General features: G+C 41.3%; 2 protein-coding genes and 1 long non-coding RNA gene across 7 annotated transcripts in view; all 3 read right to left on the bottom strand.

The window, feature by feature from the left end:
* Window positions 1-1,005: 1,005 nt before the first annotated feature.
* Window positions 1,006-5,836, bottom strand: LOC115543566 (homeobox protein HOX3). Of its 5 annotated transcripts, none has more exons than XM_030355984.1 (3): window positions 4,295-5,836; window positions 3,811-3,986; window positions 1,006-2,552 (listed from the first exon to the last, which is right to left on the bottom strand). In XM_030355984.1, the coding sequence occupies exons 2-3, from the start codon at window positions 3,917-3,919 to the stop codon at window positions 1,900-1,902; spliced, it is 762 nt and encodes a 253-aa protein (XP_030211844.1). In that variant the 5' UTR covers window positions 3,920-3,986; window positions 4,295-5,836; the 3' UTR covers window positions 1,006-1,899. The 5 variants fall into 5 exon arrangements, with proteins under 5 accessions (XP_030211844.1, XP_030211860.1, XP_030211852.1 ...); XM_030356000.1 differs by having other exon boundaries at window positions 1,006-2,549; XM_030355992.1 differs by lacking the exon at window positions 4,295-5,836 and adding an exon at window positions 4,096-4,283.
* An 11,936-nt stretch (window positions 5,837-17,772) lies between these two features.
* On the bottom strand, window positions 17,773-21,082 carry hoxc4a (homeobox C4a). Its single transcript, XM_030356026.1, has 2 exons — window positions 20,414-21,082; window positions 17,773-19,889 (listed from the first exon to the last, which is right to left on the bottom strand). Exons 1-2 carry the CDS (start codon window positions 20,847-20,849, stop codon window positions 19,522-19,524), a joined length of 804 nt encoding a protein of 267 aa, XP_030211886.1. The 5' UTR covers window positions 20,850-21,082; the 3' UTR covers window positions 17,773-19,521.
* Window positions 21,083-22,645: 1,563 nt separating this feature from the next.
* The window catches only part of LOC115543646 (uncharacterized), an 18,396-nt gene continuing 14,993 nt past the window's right edge, over window positions 22,646-26,048 (bottom strand). Inside the window, exon 2 of the long non-coding RNA XR_003976734.1 lies at window positions 22,646-25,678. This is a non-coding gene — a long non-coding RNA (uncharacterized LOC115543646). The remainder of the gene's footprint in view (window positions 25,679-26,048) is intronic.

Raw genomic sequence — 26,048 nt, 5'->3', positions numbered from 1 at the left:
GTCTGTCAGTGATATATATATATATATATATATATATATATATATATATATATATATATGCAGTTGTTGAGACCCTAGAGAAACCATGACCTACTTCTGTCAAACACCAACATTATGTATCATGTGTGCAATTAAGATGACAATACCCTCAAATTAAAAATAATGAGGGGAAAACTAGAATGACCATGGAAGGTGCCATGTTAATAAAAGGTTCGAGAGAAGCACAATGGATTCCGTTTTACAGTAAAATAGCATTCTCCATGATCCTTTAAGAAACATATGAGTCATTAGTGATACAACCGCTGTTGGCTCATGTGCAAGCTCTCTTAATCCATACTGCTAACATTCCCCCTGAGACAGAGAGACATAGAGACCGACAGAGAGATAGAGAGAGGGAGCAAAAGAGAGAGAGTGAGTGAGAGAGAGTGAGGCCAAGAGGGAGAGAGAGAGCGAGAGAGAGAGAGAGAGAGAGAGAGAGAGAGAGAGAGAGAGAGAGAGAGAGAGAGAGAGAGAGAGAGAGAGAGAGAGAGAGAGAGAGAGAGGGAGAGAGAGAGAGAGAGAGAGAGAGAGAGAGAGAGAGAGAGAGAGAGAGAGAGAGAGAGAGAGAGAGAGAGAGAGAGAGAGAGGCAAGCCCAAACTCGCAGCATTACAATTTGGCTCTTGAAAAAGCAAGCATTGGGAAAGAGGAGGAACGAGATCTTGTCATGCTGCCCAGTGGGTTTTGAGCTTGTGGTTGGACTTCTGGAAAGACTGCCTTGTCGGAATGATTAATGGCTGGGAAGTTAGAGCAGGAGCCAGGGAGAGGCTTGTGCGCTGAGAGTGTGCAACATGAATTCACAATATTACGGAGTTTCATTGAATCTAAAGAATCCCTAATTTGAATTGAGTGTCGACGCCCCATTGGGATACAATCCAGAACTGTTTAATCATAATCTACATGCTGGGGAAAAAATTGAACTGCAATTAAAAATGGAAAGAAAATAGTACACAAGAGCTTTTGCTTTCTCCAAACACATTTATTAAGGGCAGACATGACATCTCATCTATCCAGAACACAATCCAGCACTGAATATTTAATGTCTTATATGATTCACTACAAATATGCTTATCTGATGTTAAAAATTCTTACACAAATTAGCCATTATTAATTTTCCATAATGCCCAAGTAAAAATGCTAAAATGCATGACAGAATGTACGTGTTTTTCCCTGTTTTAGTGGATACACGTTTTCAAATGTAAACATTCATAGTGTGGACATGGCGGAGTCAAATATTGACTGAAGACATAAACAATATAAAAAGTAAAGGTTAAACAACACCATAGTTAACAGGCAAATGCCCGGAGCATTCATATGTAATTGCTGGTTTCTAGATCTATGACTATCTATTTTTTTCTATTTCTAGATCCACAATCTAAAATCTCTCAAATGTCAGTAAAACAATAAATACATTCTAATCATAAACACATTCATGACCTGCCACATTGGAATAATAAGGTGACCTTTTTTAGAGTAGGTAAATACAGAATTGTAATTTTAACAAAACAGTGTGCGTAGATCTTGTGAACAGCTAAAAACGCAACACATGACAACGGCACACATTACCCCCAGAATTAGACCCAGAGTCAACTTGTACCATGCAACCATGCTCCACCACACAAATTACCTTACAAAAGTAGGAAACTGTAAAATCTGGAAGGGTTGTTTTTTTCAATGTGAAGAAAAGCTAAATGTGTGTAACAACCAAGTAGAGCTAAATAGTGAGCTTTCACTGTCAGTCATTACAAATTAAAAACACAATTACCAATGCTTACAAGTGATCATAGTACAACCTTAATATTCATACTGTAAATGTTATAGGATGGAATTTCATGTAACAAAGTCAACATTACATCTCCTGGTCACATGTAGGTAAGGGAAGAGGGATCCAGAAGAATTGGATGTGAGTAAATGGAGGCTGGTAAATGGCTTGGCCCTGGGCCCCGTCTCTGGTCCCCGTGATGGCTGCTATCTACAGGGTACAACTGTGAACCGTCTGCAACAGATGGCGCCAGGCCGTCGAGAGGCGGCAAGTCTGCAGGGTTAACGGGACCGTAATAGCTGTTGATGGCATCGCTGTGCGCATCCAGCAGCGTCGGAGCGCTCTGATCATAATCCAGACACTGAGGCAGCGGCGAGGACGACGACGACAACGCCCTGATAACTTGAGCGTCTGAAAAGGCCAGGTGGGCTGAACCCGAGGGGGCCACGCCGAGGGTAGGGCCTGTGCGCGTGGCCCAGCGCGGGCCCCCCCCGGCGGCCCCTAGGTCCTTGCGCTCCTTCTTGTACCTCATCCTGCGGTTCTGGAACCAGATCTTGATCTGGCGGTCGGTGAGCCGCAGGCCGGTCGCCATGTCCAGCCTGCGTGTTCGCGAGAGGTAGGGGCTGAAGTGGAACTCCTTCTCCAGCTCCAGCAGCTGGCCGCTGCTGAAGGCCGTCCTCTCCCTCCGCAGGCCGCCTCCCGCCGCGCAGCCGGACTGGCCGGCGGACGCGACGCCGACGACCAGCCCTGCTGCTAGCACACACGCAGAAAAACACACAGGAGGAAACGACACATTAAGTCTATCGTAAAGGGCTGAGGCTGGCTCAAGGATTTACACCGAGTGTACCCCGAGCTGGCTGCTGTAGTCGTCAACCAATAAGTGCAAGACAAAGTAGGCCCCTAAGCCCATGTGTATACAGTTATGTCTGAGACGGTGGTACAGGAGCAGGCTGTCTATCGCGTCAACTATTCAGGGAAAGTTACCTCCTAAAGAAACAGTCTGGGGGAAACATTTGACACCTCCGCCGCTGTCTGACAGCCCACATTAATCACAGCTACACACGGAAGCAGACCTGTCACAGCCCCATCTCAGTCACTTAAAAGGTACCTTGGGACCAACACTGAAAATAACCACTATTACAAATTCCATTTGATGTGTGTGTGAGTGATTATAGACTTGTGTTGATAGCAATATAGTTTACACTAGAGGGGTTAATGAATATTAAGTGAATGGGAACCTTATAAACGCGATCGTTAATCACCATAGCTGATCTTCACACTTACAAAGAAGGCTCTGAATTGGTGCACTTTGCTGAATTGTGCAATACCATATTTTCTAATTCTGTAGGTAAAGAATGTAGGTAACATAAAATAAACTGCTGAGTTTTATCCTCCAATTTGAGTCCTAACATGTCAATTCATCCACTCATGTGTTAATTATAACATGTAAATAGTTATTTATCATCAACATTAACGTTTCCTGAAACACATTTGCCTCCAACCCTTAAACTCTCACTGTGGTGAAACCAATGTTTTTTGAAGGACATGTTGCATATGTATTAAAAATAACTATATGTATTAATAAACGTTATATGCATTGATGAACGACACAGTGGCATACACAATGATTACAGATGTATCCATAGAATGGCAATTTAAAAACTGTAAACATCTATAACTATATTAAGAACTTTTTGCAGATTATTACATTGTCAGACAGCACTCTGATAGAAAGGCTGAGAGCAATGAAATATAATAGGGTATTTGGTATGCTGCTGTTGATCATGTGTTTTACATGCAGGGATGCATAATTTATCCTTAACAAATTTCCAAAGAATACTATTATAACTGTCAAAAAGATAATAATGAATAGGATGGGGAAAATGCATTATGAAAGGATATGAAAGCAGTTTATAAGATCAAACAGTTAGGTAAATTTGCTTTTCTTAAAACAATATCTCTGAGAAACAAATGTGACAACAATACAAAAAATAAATGTGGCTCTTTTTACCTGACCCTTTTGTGTCCGTTGCTCTCGGATTCATCCAGGGAAACATCAACTCTGAGCAGCAGATGGTAAATGGACTCCGACTCGTGCCCTTGGATCCGAGCTTGCCCATGCCATGACGTTGGACCACGGTGTCCAACGGGCATCTCAACTGTTGAGCTCGGTTGTTCCTACAGCTGCTGTGAGCACAAGAGGTCATGTTTTGCTGATTAGGTTGTGTGACTTGGCTTCCCCCTCTATTGTATCCATCTTTTCGTTCTGGCATCTGTCCAAAGCTCATATTGTTACCTTTCAACTGTTATATTAATATTGCCGTGCACCCATACGATTATAGCTTCAAATCAGATGCCTTCTCTTCTTTGAACTAAACAAAAGCAATTTGAGAATTTTCATACTTTGCAAATTTTCCTCATTAACCAGGAAGCTCAAGCTATTGATGAAGGAGCGTGTTAAGAAGAACCATCTGTAACATTTAAATAATATTTACCAGAAGGGCGCAGTGGTCACGTGCCATCGTCCTCCAATGGCCGTGCTCCTCCGGAGGTGAGGATTATAATCCTCCTGCAACTTGGAGAAGAAGCCTGGGCGTTACTTTACCAGACATCCTCTCTATAATGGAGCCTGCCTTTCTTTACCTGGGGATTTAGATAAATACAATGTAGTATTTGGAGTTAATTTCCTGGTCCATTAGTAGGCTAATTTAGGAAAGTTGGTGTGAGAGAGCTAAAGATAGAATGAATGTGAAGAAGTAGGCTCGATGGAGAAGGAGAGCTGACACACTAACATACTAGAAACTGAAGTGTTGTTTTATTTAATGATACAGGAAAAATCTTCTGGAAAGACATTTTTTGTTAGAAGAATCGACGCATGAAACTCCTGAACTTGTGTGGTAGGTTACAGCGGAGTTGACATTGTGGTCATGAACTTCAGATTGCAGCTTCATAGTTCTGCTAATATGTGTACTAATAACAAAACTAACAGGATAAAAAACGTTATTTTGGCTCGCAACATGCCTATGTAAAACTTCCGCCTAACCTGTTTTCAATTCGAATATAACGGGAACCAAATCCAAAACGGTAATAATGTTATTAGTCTTCTTTTAATTGCGCTTTAAACATGTAGCTTATGCTGCTCTGTTGCTGTCGATCAAAACAGTTTCGGAATATTTGGATTCCCATCAATGCATTTGATTTAGGATGGACTTTATTTAGGGGACACATTATAGCTAATAGCGTGTGTGTGGTGTCAATAGCCTATAGGATAAGCACGGAGCTGATATGGGAGTGGTCACACAAAGAGGTGACAGTCACGACCACACTGAGACAAAGGATACTCATTAGACATGTTTGGACCCATTGCATACATCAATCTAATACTATGTACTCTATGTCTTTTTCTGATCCTTCTTTCTGATCATCGGACCATGTTCAAGGAATCGACAATAAAATGAATGATTAAAAGAACGACTAGGAATTAATCAGTGATTTTTTGTGATGATTAGGCGAAGTGTTCAATACAGAGAAATCGTTAACGCAATCCACGAGGCAATATAGCCTTGGCATAGAAATAATCAGGTTAATACAATACATTTGTTTACAATATGTGATAAACTACTATAGTCAGGTCGTTGAGATCAATGCACTTTTCAAAAACATGACGTTAAAATAATGCCACTTGAATTAGTAGTTCTGATTACATTGTTTAACAATTGCACTTAAAACCTAACAAATCTCTTTGTCTCTTGAGACTAAAGCACTGCCCGAAATAATAAATCCAATGGGCAAATGTTAAATCCTGGATTATTATCAATCTTATCAGGCTTTTGATGTGTCTTCATATGATGTCTCACTTAAACTAAGCTGTTGAGAGAATCCTGTTTGGAAATCTCCGCACTGAAGGATTATATATCAAGTGATGCATTCCTCTATATATCCTATTCAGCAGATGCGTCTGTGTTCACTAAAGCCACACACGCAGACAAATACACGTTCACACACACGCACACACACACACGTACACACACACACACACACACACACACACACACACACACACACACACACACACACACACACGCACGCACGCACGCACGCACGCACGCACAAACACACACACACACACACGCACGCACGCACGCACACACACACACACACACACACACACACACACACACACACACACACACACACACACGCACACACACGCACACACACACACGCACACACACACACACACACGTACAAACCAGTTTGAATAAACAATTGGGTTATCTGGCCTTATTTTAATTTACAATTCTAATGTAATTGGACCGAAGTGAATAAATGTTCTCTTCTGAAATCACAAGAACCAATGAGTGCATAAATGATGAGTAAAGTCAAAGTGAACATGCCTCCAGGATAAGACCATAATAATTACTTCTATTTCTCTTTCCTTTCTTATTGTTTCCTTTTTTAGAGGAATATATGGCGTCAGTATAAGCAGACATGTTAAGTTGGATGGAAAAGGGGAATGGGTATTTTGTTTTGCTCTCCCCGCCTCGCACCCTTGAACATACTCTGTGAATTGGAGATAGAATCGGTGATATACTGGCACAGTAAGAGCGTGATTTAGCTCCTCCGCGCCTCCACCACAGTTCTCCCTGAACTCTGGGTGAACCGCCTTGCTGGCAATAAATCATTTTTCTCTCTTACACAAAAGCACGCCGGTCGCTCTGGGTGTCAACCCTTTTACAATTCCTCCCTCACCTTCTGCGCTCACTCGCTCGCTGAAGCAAACAACCAAGAAAATCGTCGATATTTTTAATTTTTCATCCCAATAACAGACGGACGATGAGATCGAATTTGAGAAATGCACCAGACTTGAAACACAACGTGTGCAATTAACAAGAGATATTTCAGCAAGCATTTTCTTTGGACCACAGCAAATCTGAAATTATTTCACCTGTTCTAACACCTACATTATATTTTTGTCTAAACGAAAGCTTGCATGGGTTAATGCATTTGCAGGGGAATAGAATGGACAGATAAGAGCAGACTGAGGGAGAGAGAGGACGACTGAAGGGAGGACTGAGAAGAGGACTTTAATGGGCAGAGGATGCATGCATACAAATGGCCCTGTCTTGGCAGAGCCGGGAGAAGATTTATGGTCCCAGCGCCCTATATTGCTGTAAACAATGCAGGGTGAAATGAAAGGACTGGAGTTTGCAGACTGCACTTCATAAGTAAGGGAAGACACATTGTCAGTTTCCTAAACACATCCTTATTCCTGCATAAGCATTCACATTAACATTATGTATCCTACGTGTTGATGGCGTATAGGCCTACTCATTTTAGCTTCGTCCAGCGGATCTATTGTAAATATTCCAAGTTAGGAGAAAGTAAATCATGTCTCAACCAATGAATTAGCTCCCATATCAAAGTTTCGTTGAGGTCCCTCTACATTGACTGGGTAGATCTGGTGGTTCGGCCCATATAGGCCTACCACTAGGCCGTCACCTCGTCCAATCTGCCCGATTGATTCCCTCCTCATGGAAATGACTGCGACTAGGTTATTCCTGGGAATAGGTTACACCAAAATGAACCTTCTATTGCATTTCCATAGCATGACACAAGATGATAGTACTGGACAAATAGACAACCACTGATTGTATGTAAAATTAGAATGACTCATTATTGCTAAATCATTATTTTGAGGCATGAGGTCCCTCATCGGGCCCCTCATGCAGCATATTGTGCTTAAGGAATAACCGTTGTAAATGTGTATTTATGATGGTTCGGTAATTTTATTGTCATGATTATCATTATTAGTAGTAGTATTATTGGTAGTAGTACAATTGTTGCAACACTCATCAATACTTAGCCCTATAATTTGATTAATTGTTCGTTATTATATTAATAAAAAAAAACTATAAAATATTTTAATACATACACAGTATGTATTAAAAAAAAAAGTTAGGTGTATAGATACAATTAGAATTGTATACAATAAGGTTATTCATATCTATTCCTTAGAAATGTGAATAGAAAATAAGAAAAGGAAAGAATAGTGAATAGTAAAGATAATATTACTTTAAGGATGTCTTTATTTGCCACAAATGAAAAATCCTGTAGGCCTAACATCCAAGTGTTCTCCAACGCACCATTCCTTCCTCCCTTTGATTTAAAAGTAAAACGTGTATTGTGTTATTTTCCTCAGTCGTTGACGTTTTTCCAAAACGTTTTTAGGAAACAACCTTAAAGTATCTGAGAATGGGTAAAGAACTATGTTATTCCAGGAATGAGTTGTAGAAAAGACATAATCCCTCACTCAAACCAACTGTGTTACACATGCGCTCTAAGAGGGAGAGCAGAGAGACAGGGCGCGAGAGACACACACAGTGAGATAGAGAAACAACGATAGAGTCTGAGACAGGGAACCACAGAGGGAGAGAGAGAGAGAGAGAGAGAGAGAGAGAGAGAGAGAGAGAGAGAGAGAGAGAGAGAGAGAGAGAGAGAGAGAGAGAGAGAGAGAGAGAGAGAGAGAGAGGGGGAGAGAGAGAGAGAGAGAGAGAGAGAGAGAGAGAGAGAGAGAGAGAGAGAGAGAGAGAGAGAGAGAGAGAGAGAGGGGGAGACGGTGCATCTGGCTGAGAGGATAGGAACGTACTTCTACGGATTTATGACACACCCACCCCTGTTCTATACAAAACAGAATCTGTCCCTGGAAAATAGCAATGTGACCCCAGTTTCAACTCTGAGTCTTTATGCAGCTGCAATGGCTGCCGTTTAAACACACTACACACCTAGTCTCATCTGAGACCTTTCATTGTAAAGCAAAGAGGTTGAAGAAGACTTTCACCTCAGACAAGTGTAAAGTATACTGTGGAAACAAACTGTAGACCACTTCCAACGACCACATGCACAATGTCTGATGCTGGCCATTGCAATGGTGTCATGTTGGTGATCTGGCATATACCCAAGTAAGAAGCAAGGTTGGATTGGATTCAAGACTATTTTTCTAATAGTACAAGAGAGGATTTCTAACAAAAACCTTACGATGAACGAACATTCAAACTAAACACTGGAAAATGTGTTCTTTTAGATTTGTTGTGAGTATACTTAGTGGTCTGTTTGGTGTCCCCTACAGTTTAATGCTCAATACAATAAAAATACAATTACTTTGTTTGTAATTTTGTCCACACAAAAACAAACAAATAATGTGTTTAAGTAGAGATAATAGTGCAGAAAATATGCTGCAAATATTGTGTTAATAAAAGCAAGGTAAAGCGTGACATCTGGTACGTTTGTGGGGAACCCCATGGGTCTCTGAAGACACAGAAAGGATTCCATTACTAGTCCCAGCATACAATTACATCACTGATTTACACCCATAATAGGGTTGAGAGCTTTTAATTCAACATAGGTTTAGTTCCATTCTTAATTTAGCCAATAACCCAACCAAGGGCTCATGTTGTATGCTAGATCAGTTGGATGTGGTCAAATCCTAGAAAAGGCGATACAGGTTTATAAATAATGCTTCCAGTAATAACAATAGGTGTTCTCACCCAGGTTGCAGAGCTCTGGCATATTGCATGGAACTCTATTGCACTTGAACCTAGGCTGCCCGCCCGCCTGCGTCCGAGGGCCACTTAGTGGGGGAAAGGCTCCAAGCGTTAGACAAAATGAAGAGCCTGGATGGGTCTTTTTTGTCCCCCTTTCAGTCCCGAGAATGTGTCTTTCTCTCTTTTTATCATCACTCAGGGACATTTGGCTGGATTAATCTTGCATTGTGCTACCACCATGTGTTAAGTAACGGTTGCTGACTCTGTGTGAGAGCCACACAATAACAATGAAACAGGCCAATACATATAGTCATTAGTCTCGTTGGGGGCATTCAGGAAGAGGATGAGGAGACGCCGAGAGTCATCTGGATGCCTCCTGATGGAGCAACCCTGTCTCGTCAAAATTACGTTCCCAGAGAACTATTCGGCGTTCTCAATTACGTTTGTCATAAAACGTATTTTTTCCGCGATTACGTGTTATTGAACGTATTGCAAATACGTTCGTCCTCAGCCTATTTTTGGCCATTTATTAACCTCTAGGATTATGTTTGGTTGAAACGTATCCCAGATAGGTTAAATGTCAACGTATAGCACATTATTGTCATTAAGGCATATCTTCCTTTCAGGGAACGTTTCATTTAACGTATTTTGTCTGAAAAATGTATCTTGGCCGTGAATACGTGTTATTGAACATATCGCAAATACGTTCGTTGTCAACCTATTTTTTGCCATTCATTTACCTCTAGGATTATGTTTGGTTGAAACGTATCCCAAATATGTTAAATGTCAACGTGTAGCACATTATTGTCATTAAGGCATATTTCCCTTTCGGGAAACGTTTCATTGAACGTTATTTTGTCCCTGATTACGTCTTATTGAACATATTGCAAATAGGTTCGTTCTCAACATTTTTGTTGTTCTTTATTTAAGCTACCTCTTGGATTACATAGGCTACATTTAATTGAAACGTATCCTTAATAGGCTACGTTAAATTTCGATAACACATTATTGTCAGCATATAGGCACAGGTCTACCTCTCGGGGAAGCGTACGTTTGATTGTAATGTTAATAGTCCAACGTTATATCAACATGTCACAAGAGGAGAAATTAGCTGCTGACGGGGTAACTGTAGGAGCGGGGGTTGCTTTGTTGATTTCTTTATCTAGGGCTATAGCTGTGGTCAAAGCGGGAAGTGTGCGTTGTCTGGGCGGCTGCCTGAACTGAGCTGCAGGAAATTATGTTCACACGTTTCTTCATTCATTCATGAAGGCTATACCGGTGAACGGTGACGTCAGACTCACGCCCACCTACAAACCAATCAATGTCCAGTATCAGCCTGTCCTCTCGGAAATACGACCACGTAGGTGGTTTGTTCCGCCACAGATTACGACCCATTGGAATTTATCCAAAACGAGCAAACGAGGCCCTCTACATGTGCGGGCAACCCTTTCTCATCAAAATTACGTTCCCAGAGAACTATTCGGCATTCTCAATTACGTTTGTCTAAAAAACGTTTTTTGTCCGTGATTACGTTTTATTGAACATATTGTAATGACCTCGCCGGTGACATAACGATGTCGAGTCATTAGTAATTGAAGGAACTTTTTATGGACCAAAACCAGGTCACTGAAACCCGTAACCAACGGCAGAAATCCCACCCAAAACAAACCCCGGTTACCCCGGCAACCCCCAACACGGTCTCACTCACGTGCAGGCCCCCACCCTGTGTTCTTCCAAGGCCCTCCCCCAGCTGACCTAATGATTCGCCCCCACACTGATTGACAAGAAGAACATTACAATACATGCACACAGAACAACTGGCATAACGGACAACGAAATACAATGCAACACATAACACACAAACTATTTAACTGTCCCAGGGTCGCTACAATATCGTAAATACGAATTCGTTCTCAGCCTATTTTTGCCATTTATTTACCTTGTTACTATGGCAGAATAAAGAATAAATTCATGCATTATCATTAAACTTGAACATGTGTTTTTACAGTATAGAGTTGTGGAGAGGGATGACGTATGTTGGCAAACCCGGAAGTGAGCGTCGCCCTCGGTTCCCTTGACAAAAAGCCAACGGGTTTTCCATTGGATTTTGGATTATTGCAGAAAAATCCTCAACTCCTCAAAAACGGAAAATAAATAAATAAATAAAAATAACCGTGCTCCAAAGAACGAAGTGTAAACCAATGCATTCTGAATGGGAGTGTTTCTCCGATTTTTCCATGCTACACAACGAAATGTAAACCAATGCAAATAAAGACTTCATGGTCATAATAATTTAAATATCATTAATCTACTACTGAGTGTGTAGGGAGGTATTCTTTTTTTTTCAACGGGGCTGAATCCAGTCACTTGACCGTCATGGTTGCTATGGTGGTTGCTATCGACCGCCCCCTCTAATACTCGTGGCTCTAAAAACCACGCGGCAAAGGAGCTGCCGTCAATTGGGTTGTTTTTGTCGTAAACTAAGGACCGATGGTTGAAAAATAGACAGATATTCCAAGGTATCCTTAAAAGGCAGCTTGGATGTGTTTATTTTCTGCAGTTTAGACTTCTTCTATAACTAATTTCTGAAAGCAAAACACCAAGCTCATTGATTTAACGAGGGAGGGTTATTTGAAACAATTTATTCAATAAATATTTGTGAGAGGTCATTCCTTCTCCTGATTTTACTTCCTATTTATGTCTAGGGTAAACCCCTACTGTCCACAAGCATCCCCCCCCTCCCCATATGGATTTGGAGAATTGTTGCCACGTCCCAGTGGTGGAGGTATCATATATATATGAAAGAGGGCATTCAATTATAGCCTAATGATCAATTAGGAGGCCGAAGCCCTAAAGGAAGTGATGCAATAGGTGACTGAGTCGACAACATTTAAGTAAGCTGTAAAGCGTCTCTTATATATCAAAGGGGGTCTCAAAGGACGCATACGCTTCAACCTGTGGCTCCATACAGGAAATGACTCAGCAAGTGCTCCATCTCGTTGCAACTCACCCAGCGGCTCGCTTGCAAGATTTTGGCCTGAAGTTCTTCCCAGACCTACACCCTAGCCATCCAACATGCATATCTGAGAATCAGGCCTCTCTTTAATAATGACAAAAAGTTATGAGAGAAACACACATTCACTTTTTGTTATCTCATAAGCGGCGTGGTGCCGGCTCCTTTTGACCTTTTGACCCCCGACTTCAAAAACGTGGCCACAGGCCAGCTGTGTCTACACACCTTTAGCCACAAATGTACACCTCCATCCCACAAAAAATGGGGACTAGAAACTAACCTCTGTCTTATGTACATTTACTGTACTGTTGGAGGTCACGCCCCTTTGCCGACCTTTTCGAGATAGCTAGGGATGCTAAAATGTTTACACACATTTCCCGGGGCCCCGTGAACGACATATCCGAGATTTGGAGTTCTAGCCCTTAGAGAAAAAAAGTTTTCCCAAATGGAGTGTCATTTGGACAAAGCCCCTCAGAAGTGTAGCCTGCAAGACCTAATGGTTCAGAATGTGGTGGAAAAACAGTTTTTGAGATGGGAAGGTCCTACCGCCCTGAAATTTTAATACCTTATTCTAGGGCCTAACAGGGACCTCCACACCGAAACTTGGCCCGGTCGGACCCCGAGGGCAGGAAGGGGGGGCCTGCCCTCGGGGTCTGACCAGGCCAAGTTTCGGGCAGGAAGGGCCCCCCCTTCCTGCCCTCGGGGTCCGACCGGGCCAAGTTTCGGTGTGGAGGTCCCTGTTAGGCCCTAGAATAAGGTATTAAAATTTCAGGGCGGTAGGACCTTCCTATCTCAAAAACTGTTTTTCCACCACATTCTGAACCATTAGGTCTTGCAGGCTACACTTCTGAGGGGCTTTGTCCAAATGACACTCCATTTGGGAAAACTTTTTTTCTCTAAGGGCTAGAACTCCAAATCTCGGATATGTCGTTCACGGGGCCCCGGGAAATGTGTGTAAACATTTTAGCATCCCTAGCTATCTCGAAAAGGTCGGCAAAGGGGCGTGACCTCCAACAGTACAGTAAATGTACATAAGACAGAGGTTAGTTTCTAGTCCCCATTTTTTGTGGGATGGAGGTGTACATTTGTGGCTAAAGGTGTGTAGACACAGCTGGCCTGTGGCCACGTTTTTGAAGTCGGGGGTCAAAAGGTCAAAAGGAGCCGGCACCACGCCGCTTATGAGATAACAAAAAGTGAATGTGTGTTTCTCTCATAACTTTTTGTCATTATTAAAGAGAGGCCTGATTCTCAGATATGCATGTTGGATGGCTAGGGTGTAGGTCTGGGAAGAACTTCAGGCCAAAATCTTGCAAGCGAGCCGCTGGGTGAGTTGCAACGAGATGGAGCACTTGCTGAGTCATTTCCTGTATGGAGCCACAGGTTGAAGCGTATGCGTCCTTTGAGACCCCCTTTGATATATAAGAGACGCTTTACAGCTTACTTAAATGTTGTCGACTCAGTCACCTATTGCATCACTTCCTTTAGGGCTTCGGCCTCCTAATTGATCATTAGGCTATAATTGAATGCCCTCTTTCATATATATATGATACCTCCACCACTGGGACGTGGCAACAATTCTCCAAATCCATATGGGGAGGGGGGGATGCTTGTGGACAGTAGGGGTTTACGCCTAGACATAAATAGGAAGTAAAATCAGGAGAAGGAATGACCTCTCACAAATATTTATTTAATAAATTGTTTCAAATAACCCTCCCTCGTTAAATCAATGAGCTTGGTGTTTTGCTTTCAGAAATTAGTTATAGAAGAAGTCTAAACTGCAGAAAAAAAACACATCCAAGCTGCCTTTTAAGGATACCTTGGAATATCTGTCTATTTTTCAACCATCGGACCCTAGTTTACGACAAAAACAACCCAATTGACGGCAGCTCCTTTGCCGCGTGGTTTTTAGAGCCACGAGTATTAGAGGGGGCGGTCGATAGCAACCACCATAGCAACCATGACGGTCAAGTGACTGGATTCAGCCCCGTTGAAAAAAATAGAATACCTCCCTACACACTCAGTAGTAGATTAATGATATTTAAATTATTATGACCATGAAGTCTTTATTTGCATGGGTTTACATTTCGTTGTGTAGCATGGAAAAATCGGAGAAACACTCCCATTCAGAATGCTTTGGTTTACACTTCGTTCTTTGGAGCACGGTTATTTTTATTTATTTATTTATTTTCCGTTTTTGAGGAGTTGAGGATTTTTCTGCAATAATCCAAAATCCAATGGAAAACCCGTTGGCTTTTTGTCAAGGGAACCGAGGGCGACGCTCACTTCCGGGTTTGCCAACATACGTCATCCCTCTCCACAACTCTATACTGTAAAAACACATGTTCAAGTAGAATGATAATGCATGAATTTATTCTTTATTCTGCCATAGTAACAAGGTAAATAAATGGCAAAAATAGGCTGAGAACGAATTCGTATTTACGATATTGTAGCGACCCTGGGACAGTTAAATAGTTTAGTGTAGTTTAGCTATTTACAGCTTTGTTTATACGGGGCTGAGGGGAGGCTGGAGGAGCTTAAAAACAAAACAAATCAATCGCATCAACATGCCTTTCCTTTAGCGACACAAGGGGCCAATAGTGTGTTATGTGTTGCATTGTATTTCGTTGTCCGTTATGCCGGTTGTTCTGTGTGCATATATTGTAATGTTCTTCTTGTCAATCAGTGTGGGGGCGAATCATTAGGTCAGCTGGGGGAGGGCCTTGGAAGAACACAGGGTGGGGGCCTGCACGTGAGTGAGACCGTGTTGGGGGTTGCCGGGGTAACCGGGGTTTGTTTTGGGTGGGATTTCTGCCGTTGGTTACGGGTTTCAGTGACCTGGTTTTGGTCCATAAAAAGTTCCTTCAATTACTAATGACTCGACATCGTTATGTCACCGGCGAGGTCATTACAATATGTTCAATAAAACGTAATCACGGACAAAATACGTTTTTTAGACAAACGTAATTGAGAATGCCGAATAGTTCTCTGGGAACGTAATTTTGATGAGAAAGGGTTGCCCGCACATGTAGAGGGCCTCGTTTTCTCGTTTTGGATAAATTCCAATGGGTCGTAATCTGTGGCGGAACAAACCACCTACGTGGTCGTATTTCCGAGAGGACAGGCTGATACTGGACATTGATTGGTTTGTAGGTGGGCGTGAGTCTGACGTCACCGTTCACCGGTATAGCCTTCATGAATGAATGAAGAAACGTGTGAACATAATTTCCTGCAGCTCAGTTCAGGCAGCCGCCCAGACAACGCACACTTCCCGCTTTGACCACAGCTATAGCCCTAGATAAAGAAATCAACAAAGCAACCCCCGCTCCTACAGTTACCCCGTCAGCAGCTAATTTCTCCTCTTGTGACATGTTGATATAACGTTGGACCATTACAATCAAACGTACGCTTCCCCGAGAGGTAGACCTATGCCTATATGCTGACAATAATGTGTTATCGAAATTTAACGTAGCCTATTAAGGATACGTTTCAATTAAATGTAGCCTATGTAATCCAAGAGGTAGCTTAAATAAAGAACAACAAAAATGTTGAGAACGAACCTATTTGCAATATGTTCAATAAGACGTAATCAGGGACAAAATAACGTTCAATGAAACGTTTCCCGAAAGGGAAATATGCCTTAATGACAATAATGTGCTACACGTTGACATTTAACATATTTGGGATACGTTTCAACCAAACATAATCCTAGAGGTAAATGAACGGCAAAAAATAGGTTGACAACGAACGTATTTGCGATATGTTCAATAACACGTATTCACGGCCAAGATACATTTTTCAGACAAAATACGTTAAATGAAACGTTCCCTGAAAGGAAGATATGCCTTAATGACAATAATGTGCTATACGTTGACATTTAACCTATCTGGGATACGTTCAACCAAACATAATCCTAGAGGTTAATAAATGGCCAAAAATAGGTTGAGGACGAACGTATTTGCAATACGTTCAATAACACGTAATCGCGGAAAAAATACGTTTTATGACAAACGTAATTGAGAACGCCGAATAGTTCTCTGGGAACGTAATTTTGACGAGACAGGGTTGGATGGAGAGCACCCCTGTTTGCAGAAAGAGACACACATAAATGAAATGTTTAGGGAGAGGTGTACGGATGGGATATTATTAGTATTACTACAATTCGATTCATTGTATATAGAGCCTACTTGAACGGTGTATATTGGTTTTTAATCGCATTAAGGAGCCCGTGTGTGACATGAGGTAGACAAACCATAAGATAATGGTACACCAGATATAAATAACGTATTGGGTTAACATTGAGCAGTCACTGTACTATGAGACCTAGGGCAGTCCAGAGGCCGTTTGACCCCAGCACAAATACTGTTTAAATTAATATCTTTTTTAATGGACTAATCTATCCAATTGAGCATCGATCGATCAAAAATTCAATTGCATACACCATGTTGGTGTTTTTGATTGAAAGTTCAAAAAATAAATGCTTAAAGAATGTTTTCATGTGGATGCAAATTATTTATTTTTTCCAAACAGAAGGATTATGTGTGTAGTCTAGTCTAGTTGTGTGAAGGGTCTAGGCAATACACAGGTCGTTCTACAACGTAGCCCACAGAGTGAGGCTAAATTGTTTCCTGGCCAGCAGTGCAACACTTTTTCGGGTGACTTTAGCGAGGCGAACAAAGGGCAACACATTAAGAAGTGTCCTTCCACAGGCCTCTCTATAGGCACATTGCACACTAAAAAAATCACAAAGAAAAGCCATTCCAAGGGGGACCCACGACGGCACCATGAGGGAACACGGAGAGCGAACCTGCCGGGTCACCCGGGTTGGGGAGGTCGCCCATCCAGACCGAAGTGAGCCTAATCGGTCAGAAAATGTGTCCTCGAAGTGAACTCAGCCTTCCCCTGCTTTGCCTTAAATTTCCAACCTTTTCAGCCTCTCGACGTGCAGGCGACAGGGCTTGTGAAATCGGAGGGATGCTGCGGCTTTGGCGTGCACATTAATTTCTCTAATCTGTCTAGCAACATAAAGGCCCCTGAATTCATTTTTCAGCGCCGTCTCAGCGCCCTTCTCTATAGTGCCCCTCCAAAGCCACGTCCAAACACAGCATTATAACCGCTTATATGTTAGAAATAACATAGATAATCTTTAGTCTAAATAAAAAGGAGCAACAATGGCTATGATCAGGTAGATTACATGTAGCCCATGTTTCCATTTAATGCTATAGGCCCTACACTACTATAGAACACAACACTGATAATTCAAGCCCTACACTACTATAGAACACAACACTGATAATTCAAGATGGATGTTTAGGAATATCGCGTGTCTTTGTGCGCATCTGCCCCCCACTAAGAAAGTATTTTTTTATAAAATCCATTCAAGTCACAATTCCAATAATCCATCAAGTCCTCATGTCTCTCCAAGATAAAGTCAAATTTTAATTTTAAAGGTATTTTTTCACAAAACTGCAAAATAACTAGAATAAAACATTGAAACCATAAATAAAATTGAAATAAAACAAAGAGGCAAGGGCCTGCTTACTTCTTTAGAAATGACAAGGTGACATGTTTTTGAATCAACATTTTACATCCTGTAAATATTAGCATGCCTGGAGAATGTAGGCATCAGTCGTAAATACTCTTCTCTTGACAATGTGTTGGAACACATCCCGGGAAGGGGGCTCTGACGTTACAGGCACCGTGTTTTGAAACCGTAAAATTCGACACCATCAAAGTATAAAGTCTTCTAGCAAAGCATCGATCTGAAATGAAGCATCACAATGTGGAATAGTGTTGTCATACGCTAGAAATACAGAGAAAAATGAAAAACCACCCAGCGATTTTTTCGTAATATGCAAGGCATTGGGACAAAACTGGGCCACGATGACTAGAATATCAATCAGAATATCAATATCATGCTCAATATCAGAGGCCTGATGCTAACCAAGACAACGTGACGCTTTGGGCTATAGCCTCATCATGGGTGTTTTGTTGGCCAGTAGAAATTATGGAATCGAGTTGCCGAATTAAGATACACCAAAAATCGAAGTTTCTCAATTGTAAAATTTAATTTATAGGAAATAAACATTTGTTTAAGTATGCCAAAGGATCCACATGCAGCTGTTCTCTGCATGTCGTATGTGGGAAGCAAAGCTTAATTCTTTCGAGCTGGCAGTGGCATTGCAGTCTAGTGAAGGGCTTCCATGTCTTGCCTTTATGGTTAGTTGAATGCCCTTTAGATTAATTATAGTGCACGTAGGCCTATGCATAGAACAAACTAGTTCATTTGATGTTGGGACCTTTTTTTTTTAAAACTATTGATGTCCTCTATAAGTGGCATTTGAGGACACACAAACAACACATGTAGCAGTTAAACTAGTTATATACAATATTAAATTAAAAAACGCAAGGAGCCGAAATATTTCACAATCACAGCTTGTAAACACGGTGAGCAATTGGTTAACCTTATAAAATGTTAATTTACCCATAATGTACACCTTAAAAGCATAGCTCTAAAACCAAAAGAAGAGTGACCCACAACTGGATCTAAAGGAAGTCGAGCAACGATAAAACACTCACTGTTTTATTGACCAATATGATTATCACAAGTACACTAGACTCCGTTTATTGCATATAACAATAATCTGCTTTAACGGTCTAAAACACAACATCAACAACACGAAACTAAATTGTAAACAAAAAACTGATTTGTGAAAATACACAATGTAATTCACAAAATATTTTCTACACGTTCAAGATCAATGGAGTGCTCCAGCTATTCATTTTTATTTTACCAAAAATAACTATTATCATAACGATGTCCTTCCAGTGTTGTTTGAAATAAATAGATTGTGCATTTCACCTTGGGCAGCAGGGCGAAAGAATAGCCCACGATAACATGTTGACCAAATGTACATTTTTCTGCATTTTCTCTCCTTAATTGAAAACATTTTTTTTCTCAATAAAAAACATCTCAACTCTTCATTAAATAAATTAAACCCTGTATCACGTAAAAATAATTCATCGGTATTCGCTTAATCCATGCTATATAACATGCAATTTATATAACTTTGGACTTAAAGGAAACCGCACAAGATAGCTACGAAAACTAAATATATAACTTCTATAAATAACCAGTTATTCTTGTTGTTCTATCCCCATCCCTGGTTTATAACCTGGTAATATCCTCGGCATGCTGCGCTCCGGTCAGTTCATCAGGGCTGGCCCCGGCCCCGGTAGCGGCCGCGGCCACTGCCACAGCGCCGGCTGCTGAGCCCGTATTGGACCCGGAGGACGAAGAAGAAGATCTCACTTTGGTGTTTGGAAGCCTGTGGTCTTTTTTCCATTTCATCCTGCGATTTTGAAACCAGATTTTAATCTGTCGCTCGGAGAGAACCAGGGTATGGGCAATCTCGATGCGCCTCCGCCGAGTTAAATATCGGTTATAGTGGAATTCCTTCTCCAATTCTAAAACCTGCTGTCGAGTGTATGCTGTCCTAGACCGCTTGGGTTCCGTCCCATTGTAACCCGAGTTCACTGGAAAAGGGGAAAGGAGAGGGGGAGAAAGGGAGAAAGAAAGGGAGGAAAGGAAGTGTAAACAAGACTTGCCTCAACAGGGATATGACAGAAAGATTTATTGGATAAATGACTGTTAAGCTGTTGGACAAATTTAAATGGGAAGTTAAGAACTTTTCAACGTAATGAAAGGACCCTCACATCCAACTATCAGCTAAATTATTAATGCAACATTACAAAGCTCTATCTTTTTTTCTTTCTTATTATTCATCTCTCCCCCCTCTCTATCGCGCAATACATAACAGCAGAAGCCACATGGCGATACGGCTGCCCTGAGTATACCTCGGCTATAAAATTTATGGTGGGTGTAATTACCAATGCCGAGTCGTAAATCCGCCTCAATTGTGCCATTTCAAAGGCTTCCCTGCTATCGGAGCAGGGGCTGGCAACGAGATGGGAGTCAGAGGGACTGATAAAGGGAGGGAAAGGGAGAGAAGAGCAAGAAGAGCAGGAGTGCAGAGAACATAAACATACACGTTGCCTACCAGTGCTGACGTGAATCTTCTTCATCCACGGGTACACCACGGGCTGCTTCATGGAGGCAGCGCTGTGTGGATGCTCCGGGGTAGCTTGGTTGCAGGCGGAGGTTGCAGCCGGTGGGGTGGCGGGGGACATAGATAACTGTGGGGTTTCACATGATGCAGGTTGCCCTTTCCCTGCAAGCAGGTGCGCAGAATGGGGTAGTCCATGCACCCTTGGCGTGTCAGGTTCAGGGATGCTTGCACAGTTATATTGGCGGTCCTGGTAGCTTGCCCGCGGAGGATATATCTCCTGGTGGTGATGCTGGTAGCCACTGTCCCTTGCGCGGCTGTAATATTCTGGACTATGTTCTGGGATATAGCTATTTTGCGAATATTCCTCGCATGGAGGAAATTTCGGATCAATGTAGTTAGACTCCATCAAATACGAGCTCATGATCATTAATTTCTGGAGTGGAAAATAATTTTTCTAGCTTTGTCGTTTTTCTGCTCCATAAAGCCCTCCTACTCGAGCAGCCCTGTAAAGTTACTTTTACCACGTGACCCTATGGCCCAATAGCAGAATAAGAGGTAGTTCCCGGATAAGGAACCAGAGGTATTAAACATACCTACAGTCGCCATGGTAGACACAAATCTCTCTCTCTCTCTCTCTCTCTCTCTCTCTCTCTCTCTCTCTCTCTCTCTCTCTCTCTCTCTCTCTCTCTCTCTCTCTCTCTCTCTCTCTCTCTCTCTCTCTCTCTCTCTCTCTCTCTCTCTCTATCTTTCGGTCTATCTCTCTCGCTCTCGCTCGCTCTCTCTCTCTCTCTCTCTCTCTCTCTCTCTCTCTCTCTCTCTCTCTCTCTCTCTCTCTCTCTCTATCTCTCTCTTTCACACACACAAACACACACACACACACACACACACACACACACACACACACACACACACACACACACACACACACACACACATACACACACACACACACACGCACACACACACAAGACCACACTCTCTCACTTTATCTCCCTCTCTCTCTCTTTCGCGCACTCTCTTTCTCTCTTCCCCTCCCCCCTCTCTCTCTTTCTCTCTGGATTTGTATCGTCCTCTCTCTGTGTATGTATCTATTTATCTAAGGTGTTATAGCCATGGTAAGGCACAACAATACAAACGGGATAGTTTGACGAATAGGCTATATCAAGAAATATCAGCAAATGTGAAGATATCAGGAAATGTGCAGATATATGTTGTTGCCTTTATGGCTACAGGTTTTCAGTAACAATTTATGCATGAGCTTTAAAGGAAAAGGCTTTGTGTGGCTTTGATGTTAAAATGCAACAACAAGATATTAATTGCATTTATACTATTGACCAATAGTAAAATCTATTTTATTACATTTGATTTCTGAAAGCCACACCATGGGGCCGATATGAAGATCCTTTGCCTTTCACACCTTCTTTTAGGAAGAAAGTTTTGATTTATTATGTTCACAATGTGTATTTATTATACATACAGATATGTTGCATCAAATCAATATTATTCCATAGTAAGGTTTGTATTGTCACTGGCATGATAGCCAGTGACATTACATGAGCGCTCTTGTGATTTCAATGATTGGGATGCAATGCTTAACCATGTTGTTTAAGGATCTTACAATACACCATTTGTTTAAGATACGATAAGCCTAGGTCACCACATTAACATGAATTGGATGCACCGCATATAATTTTAACATTTGGTCCCTTATGTAAAAATGAGCATCTTCAACCCCTAAAAGGTAATCCTAACACATCCAACAGATTACATTTTTATTTTGAACTTTAAAATCTTTATTTCCTCCAAGCTCTTTCTTTGTGAGCTTCCAGACTGGACAATAAAACCTGTACTGCCTGGTGGGCCTATGTCATGACTTGGCAGTGGAAAAGAAAATACAACACTATTTAGTAGGTTGAGTCCAAAGTAGTCCTGCTTTGAAATTAATGACCTATCATTGTTTGAATGCAACCATTTAGCAAACATATATAGCAAACTCAATTTGCTGTAAATGTAGAGAATTTAAATGATGACCAATGCCAATCCTTTTCCCATCTTTTGCCAGTCTGCCCTCATCAGAAGGTTTGACTCCTACCACTTAATCTCTGGACATGTGGACACTCCGGGTCCTACTATATCCTCCAATACAGTCCCACCCCTGAAAAGCCTGCATGTATGCAAAACGTCCATTCTTGAGAAAAAAATGACTTGTTTCAGAGCCATGGCATCAATTAAGTAAGGAGTTACTTTATTTATAATAGTGACTAATTCACAAACAACATAACTTAGTTTGGTAGACTGTTATCCACTTAACAATGATCAACTGCCTGGTTCCACCGGAGACAACAGAGAGGCAGTATGCAAACTATACATGATAGACCATAAGCAGGAGCAGCGACAGCCGAACCTGGGAAAATGGAATAATATGTTTTGCTCTTCCTTGCACATGGGATATTGTGTTATCCCTAACACAATTTCGTAATACTGCTTTGTTCACACATTTTGCTTTTCGCCAAACTGTGATCCGATTTGTTGAGCATATGCGTTAATATACACGAATAGACAACTTACATACTTTACAGCACCAGCCTATGCAGATGAAACCGATTCATGGCAAAAATAACAGTTGTAATCATAATAACCATTATATTCAAAAGAAAAACAAGAATGAATCATCATAGTACATCAGCCCCGAATCTCGTAGTGGAAGCAGTGGTGCAAGTAGTTTCAAATATAGGGCAAGTTGTTGTTGTTGTTGTTGTTTTTGTTATTGTTGTGGGTGTTGAGGTACAGCAGCAACAAGACAACATTGTGTTGATCTGAATGCCTACCCGTGTACTTTCCAACAGTAGCAGATTTGCGTTTAGGCTTGAAAGTTAGCGGTGGAGTTGTTCTGCACCAATGTTAAAGTAAAGAGGTATCTATCTTCAGTGCAACTAAAGGGAGTGTTATGGCCATATTATAATCTATAGATAAATAAATAATAAAAATCTACTGATGGTGGTACACATTTAAACCTTCCCAGAGAAAACAGAATACACAACATTTCTATTACCCCCTTGCAAGGATGTTAGAGGCGTTTTATAGAGCAATAAAACCCGTAAATCAGTCACTTTAAAACGATCTGCAGTAGCTTGCTTGTTTTACAGGGTCTGACACACTCCTGCAGATGGGTCTGCTCACTCTAGCCATAGCTAGGCTGTTGATGTTATGACTAGGAAAACACTTTGGGACTATGTTGCTCTGCTGCTTTTGCTAATAGAAAACTGAGGTTGCATGCCAATGTATGCTGCATAAAATACACAGAGACACGAAAATAAGGCCTTGGAAAAAAATAGCAGATAGATAAATCAATTCTCTTGCGTAGCAATTCAGTTGCCCATGTATTCCTGTAGAGACGTATTTGCGATGATATGTACTGAACACAAATTCGGTTCTACAGGGTACACATAGACAACTAGTGTGTGAGTATGTTATAGGAGCTGCGGTGTGGTGATTTCTTAAGGGATTATTTTAGGATATATACATAAGCCTAATAAATGTTACGTTTTCAATATTTAGTCGTACTCACATCTTCTGCACCATGGTTTCAAAATAGATACAATTCGGGCACGGATATAAATACATGCATATGCACGCTCACACAAAACAGGATAAAGGAGGGAAGTGGTTTCTCTCCCCACATTTAACAACTGCTTTTGGGCTAGCTCTTATATTAATATTCAGTCACAAACTCTGCCGATACAAAAGGGTCTGGTGACAGCGCAGATGAAAAATAAGTTTCTTTTGTTCTCAACGATTTCTTCTGCTTTCTATTACCATACTGACCGCTCGGTAACCTTTCTTCCTGTCGTCCTAGAAGCTAATGAGAAAAGCCCGGATGAAAAATGAATTGAAGATATGTGGCCTGATTCTGTGTTATTGAAGGTAAAACATGGGCTACTCGTGAATCAATTGAATTGATTAAAAACATAATACACATGGGAAATTGAAATGCCTTTACAAATAAGCTAATCTGCTTGCAAAATTTGGCTGTCTATTTTGTATTATGATAAAAAAAAAAGAGGCGAGGATACGGCTTCTACAGGGAACCAACCCCGAAATATCCAGCAGATGTGTTGCTCGTTTAGGCATGCAAGTCATGAAATATTTGTCTGTTTGTCTGTTTTTGTTTGGTTGTTTTTATAACCCAAAGAAAACCCATACATGCATACCATACCCCCTTCCTCGGCCTACTATTTTTGTGGGCGCATTTTAATATTAGTTAGACAGCCTGACCTGCGTCTCACCCCTCGCGTGTGACTGCTTCCAATAGTTCACTGCCAAGGATTATTGATGGAGAAACTGCAATGAATTCTTTCATCCCACAAATGGCTTTCAGATTGTGCACCTAGTTCAATAACTAGTTATAATGTAGAAGTGGAAAAAAATAGGCCCTCAGGCCTAATTTGATGTTTCATTTATTCATTTGAGAAATAGCATAGCTTCCATTTTCCTGCAGAATAACGGCTATACAAGCATGTTTACACAAGTATGCATGTGTAAACTACATCAACTAAATACATTTGGGATCTTAAAGGGGCTAGGCCCAATGTATTACATTGGTTAACAAGTCCTGGTTACAGACCTAACCTGGAATGAGACAGTTCATTTATTGCTTTGCAGTGGGCTACAGAGCAATAAGCAACCCTGATGAAAATGTTTATGATACACTTTTAATCAGCACGTAAACCCTAATAGCCCTTTAACTTTTACTCTTCCCTAGTGGGTGAAAATGGTAGGCTTTCCAGTATTCTAAGGGAAGTTATGATAGCCCGGGGTGGAGACAAACCCGTCCAACGTGTAAATAACCGAACCGCACGAGCCACGATTCCAGTAGGACAAATGCAGAATGCAGAAGGTGGAAATTGAATGGTAGGTTTGGCCTAGGTGCAAATCACGGTGTCATAGTACGTTATATTTTAAGTTGGAACCAATATTAACAGTAACAATCAACATTACAAAAAAGAAATGCCCTGCAGCTATGGTTTATTGGTCGACTTTAGTCTTGATGCCACTCTTCCCATGTGGAGCTCAAGATCCCAAGATCCGTATGCAATTCGTTCACATCTTTGTCATGGAACTATTTGACCAAATAGATTTCGGAATCAAGCTTTATATTCCATTGGGTAAAAATAGACAACCTTCCAACGTGACACCTGGGCGTCGAATAGGTAGATCCTTGATACCATTCCCCTCATTTCGCCCCATCTTTATTTCCTGAAAAAAGAAAGAAAAACGAAAATAAGATCAAAAATGGTTCCTTAACAACTACAACAAGCAAGCATATTTACCCGGTGGAAATTACAAATGTTAACATGTTGTCATCAAATTTCACATTGTTCGGGAATTGTATGCTCACAAAAAATGGTGAGACAATTACTACCTACTCTTATGTTGGCCGCGGGCAAAGGACGAAATCATTTGGCAGTGTTGCACAGTTTTCACTACCTTAATGATTAATTCAGCCTCGCCCCATGCCTACGATTTCCTCTCTCTTTTATTTAGCCTAATTAGAGCCAGGTGTCCCAGAAAAGCTCTGGCAAGAGTTGGCTCCTGCAGAACGGGAGCCGAGGACAAAAATTTAGGA

The sequence above is a fragment of the Gadus morhua genome, chromosome 1 (assembly GCF_902167405.1).
Source record: "Gadus morhua chromosome 1, gadMor3.0, whole genome shotgun sequence".
NCBI lineage: Eukaryota > Metazoa > Chordata > Actinopteri > Gadiformes > Gadidae > Gadus > Gadus morhua.
The sequence above is the reverse complement of the archived record's forward strand: the minus strand, read 5'-3'. Positions and strand labels throughout refer to the sequence as shown.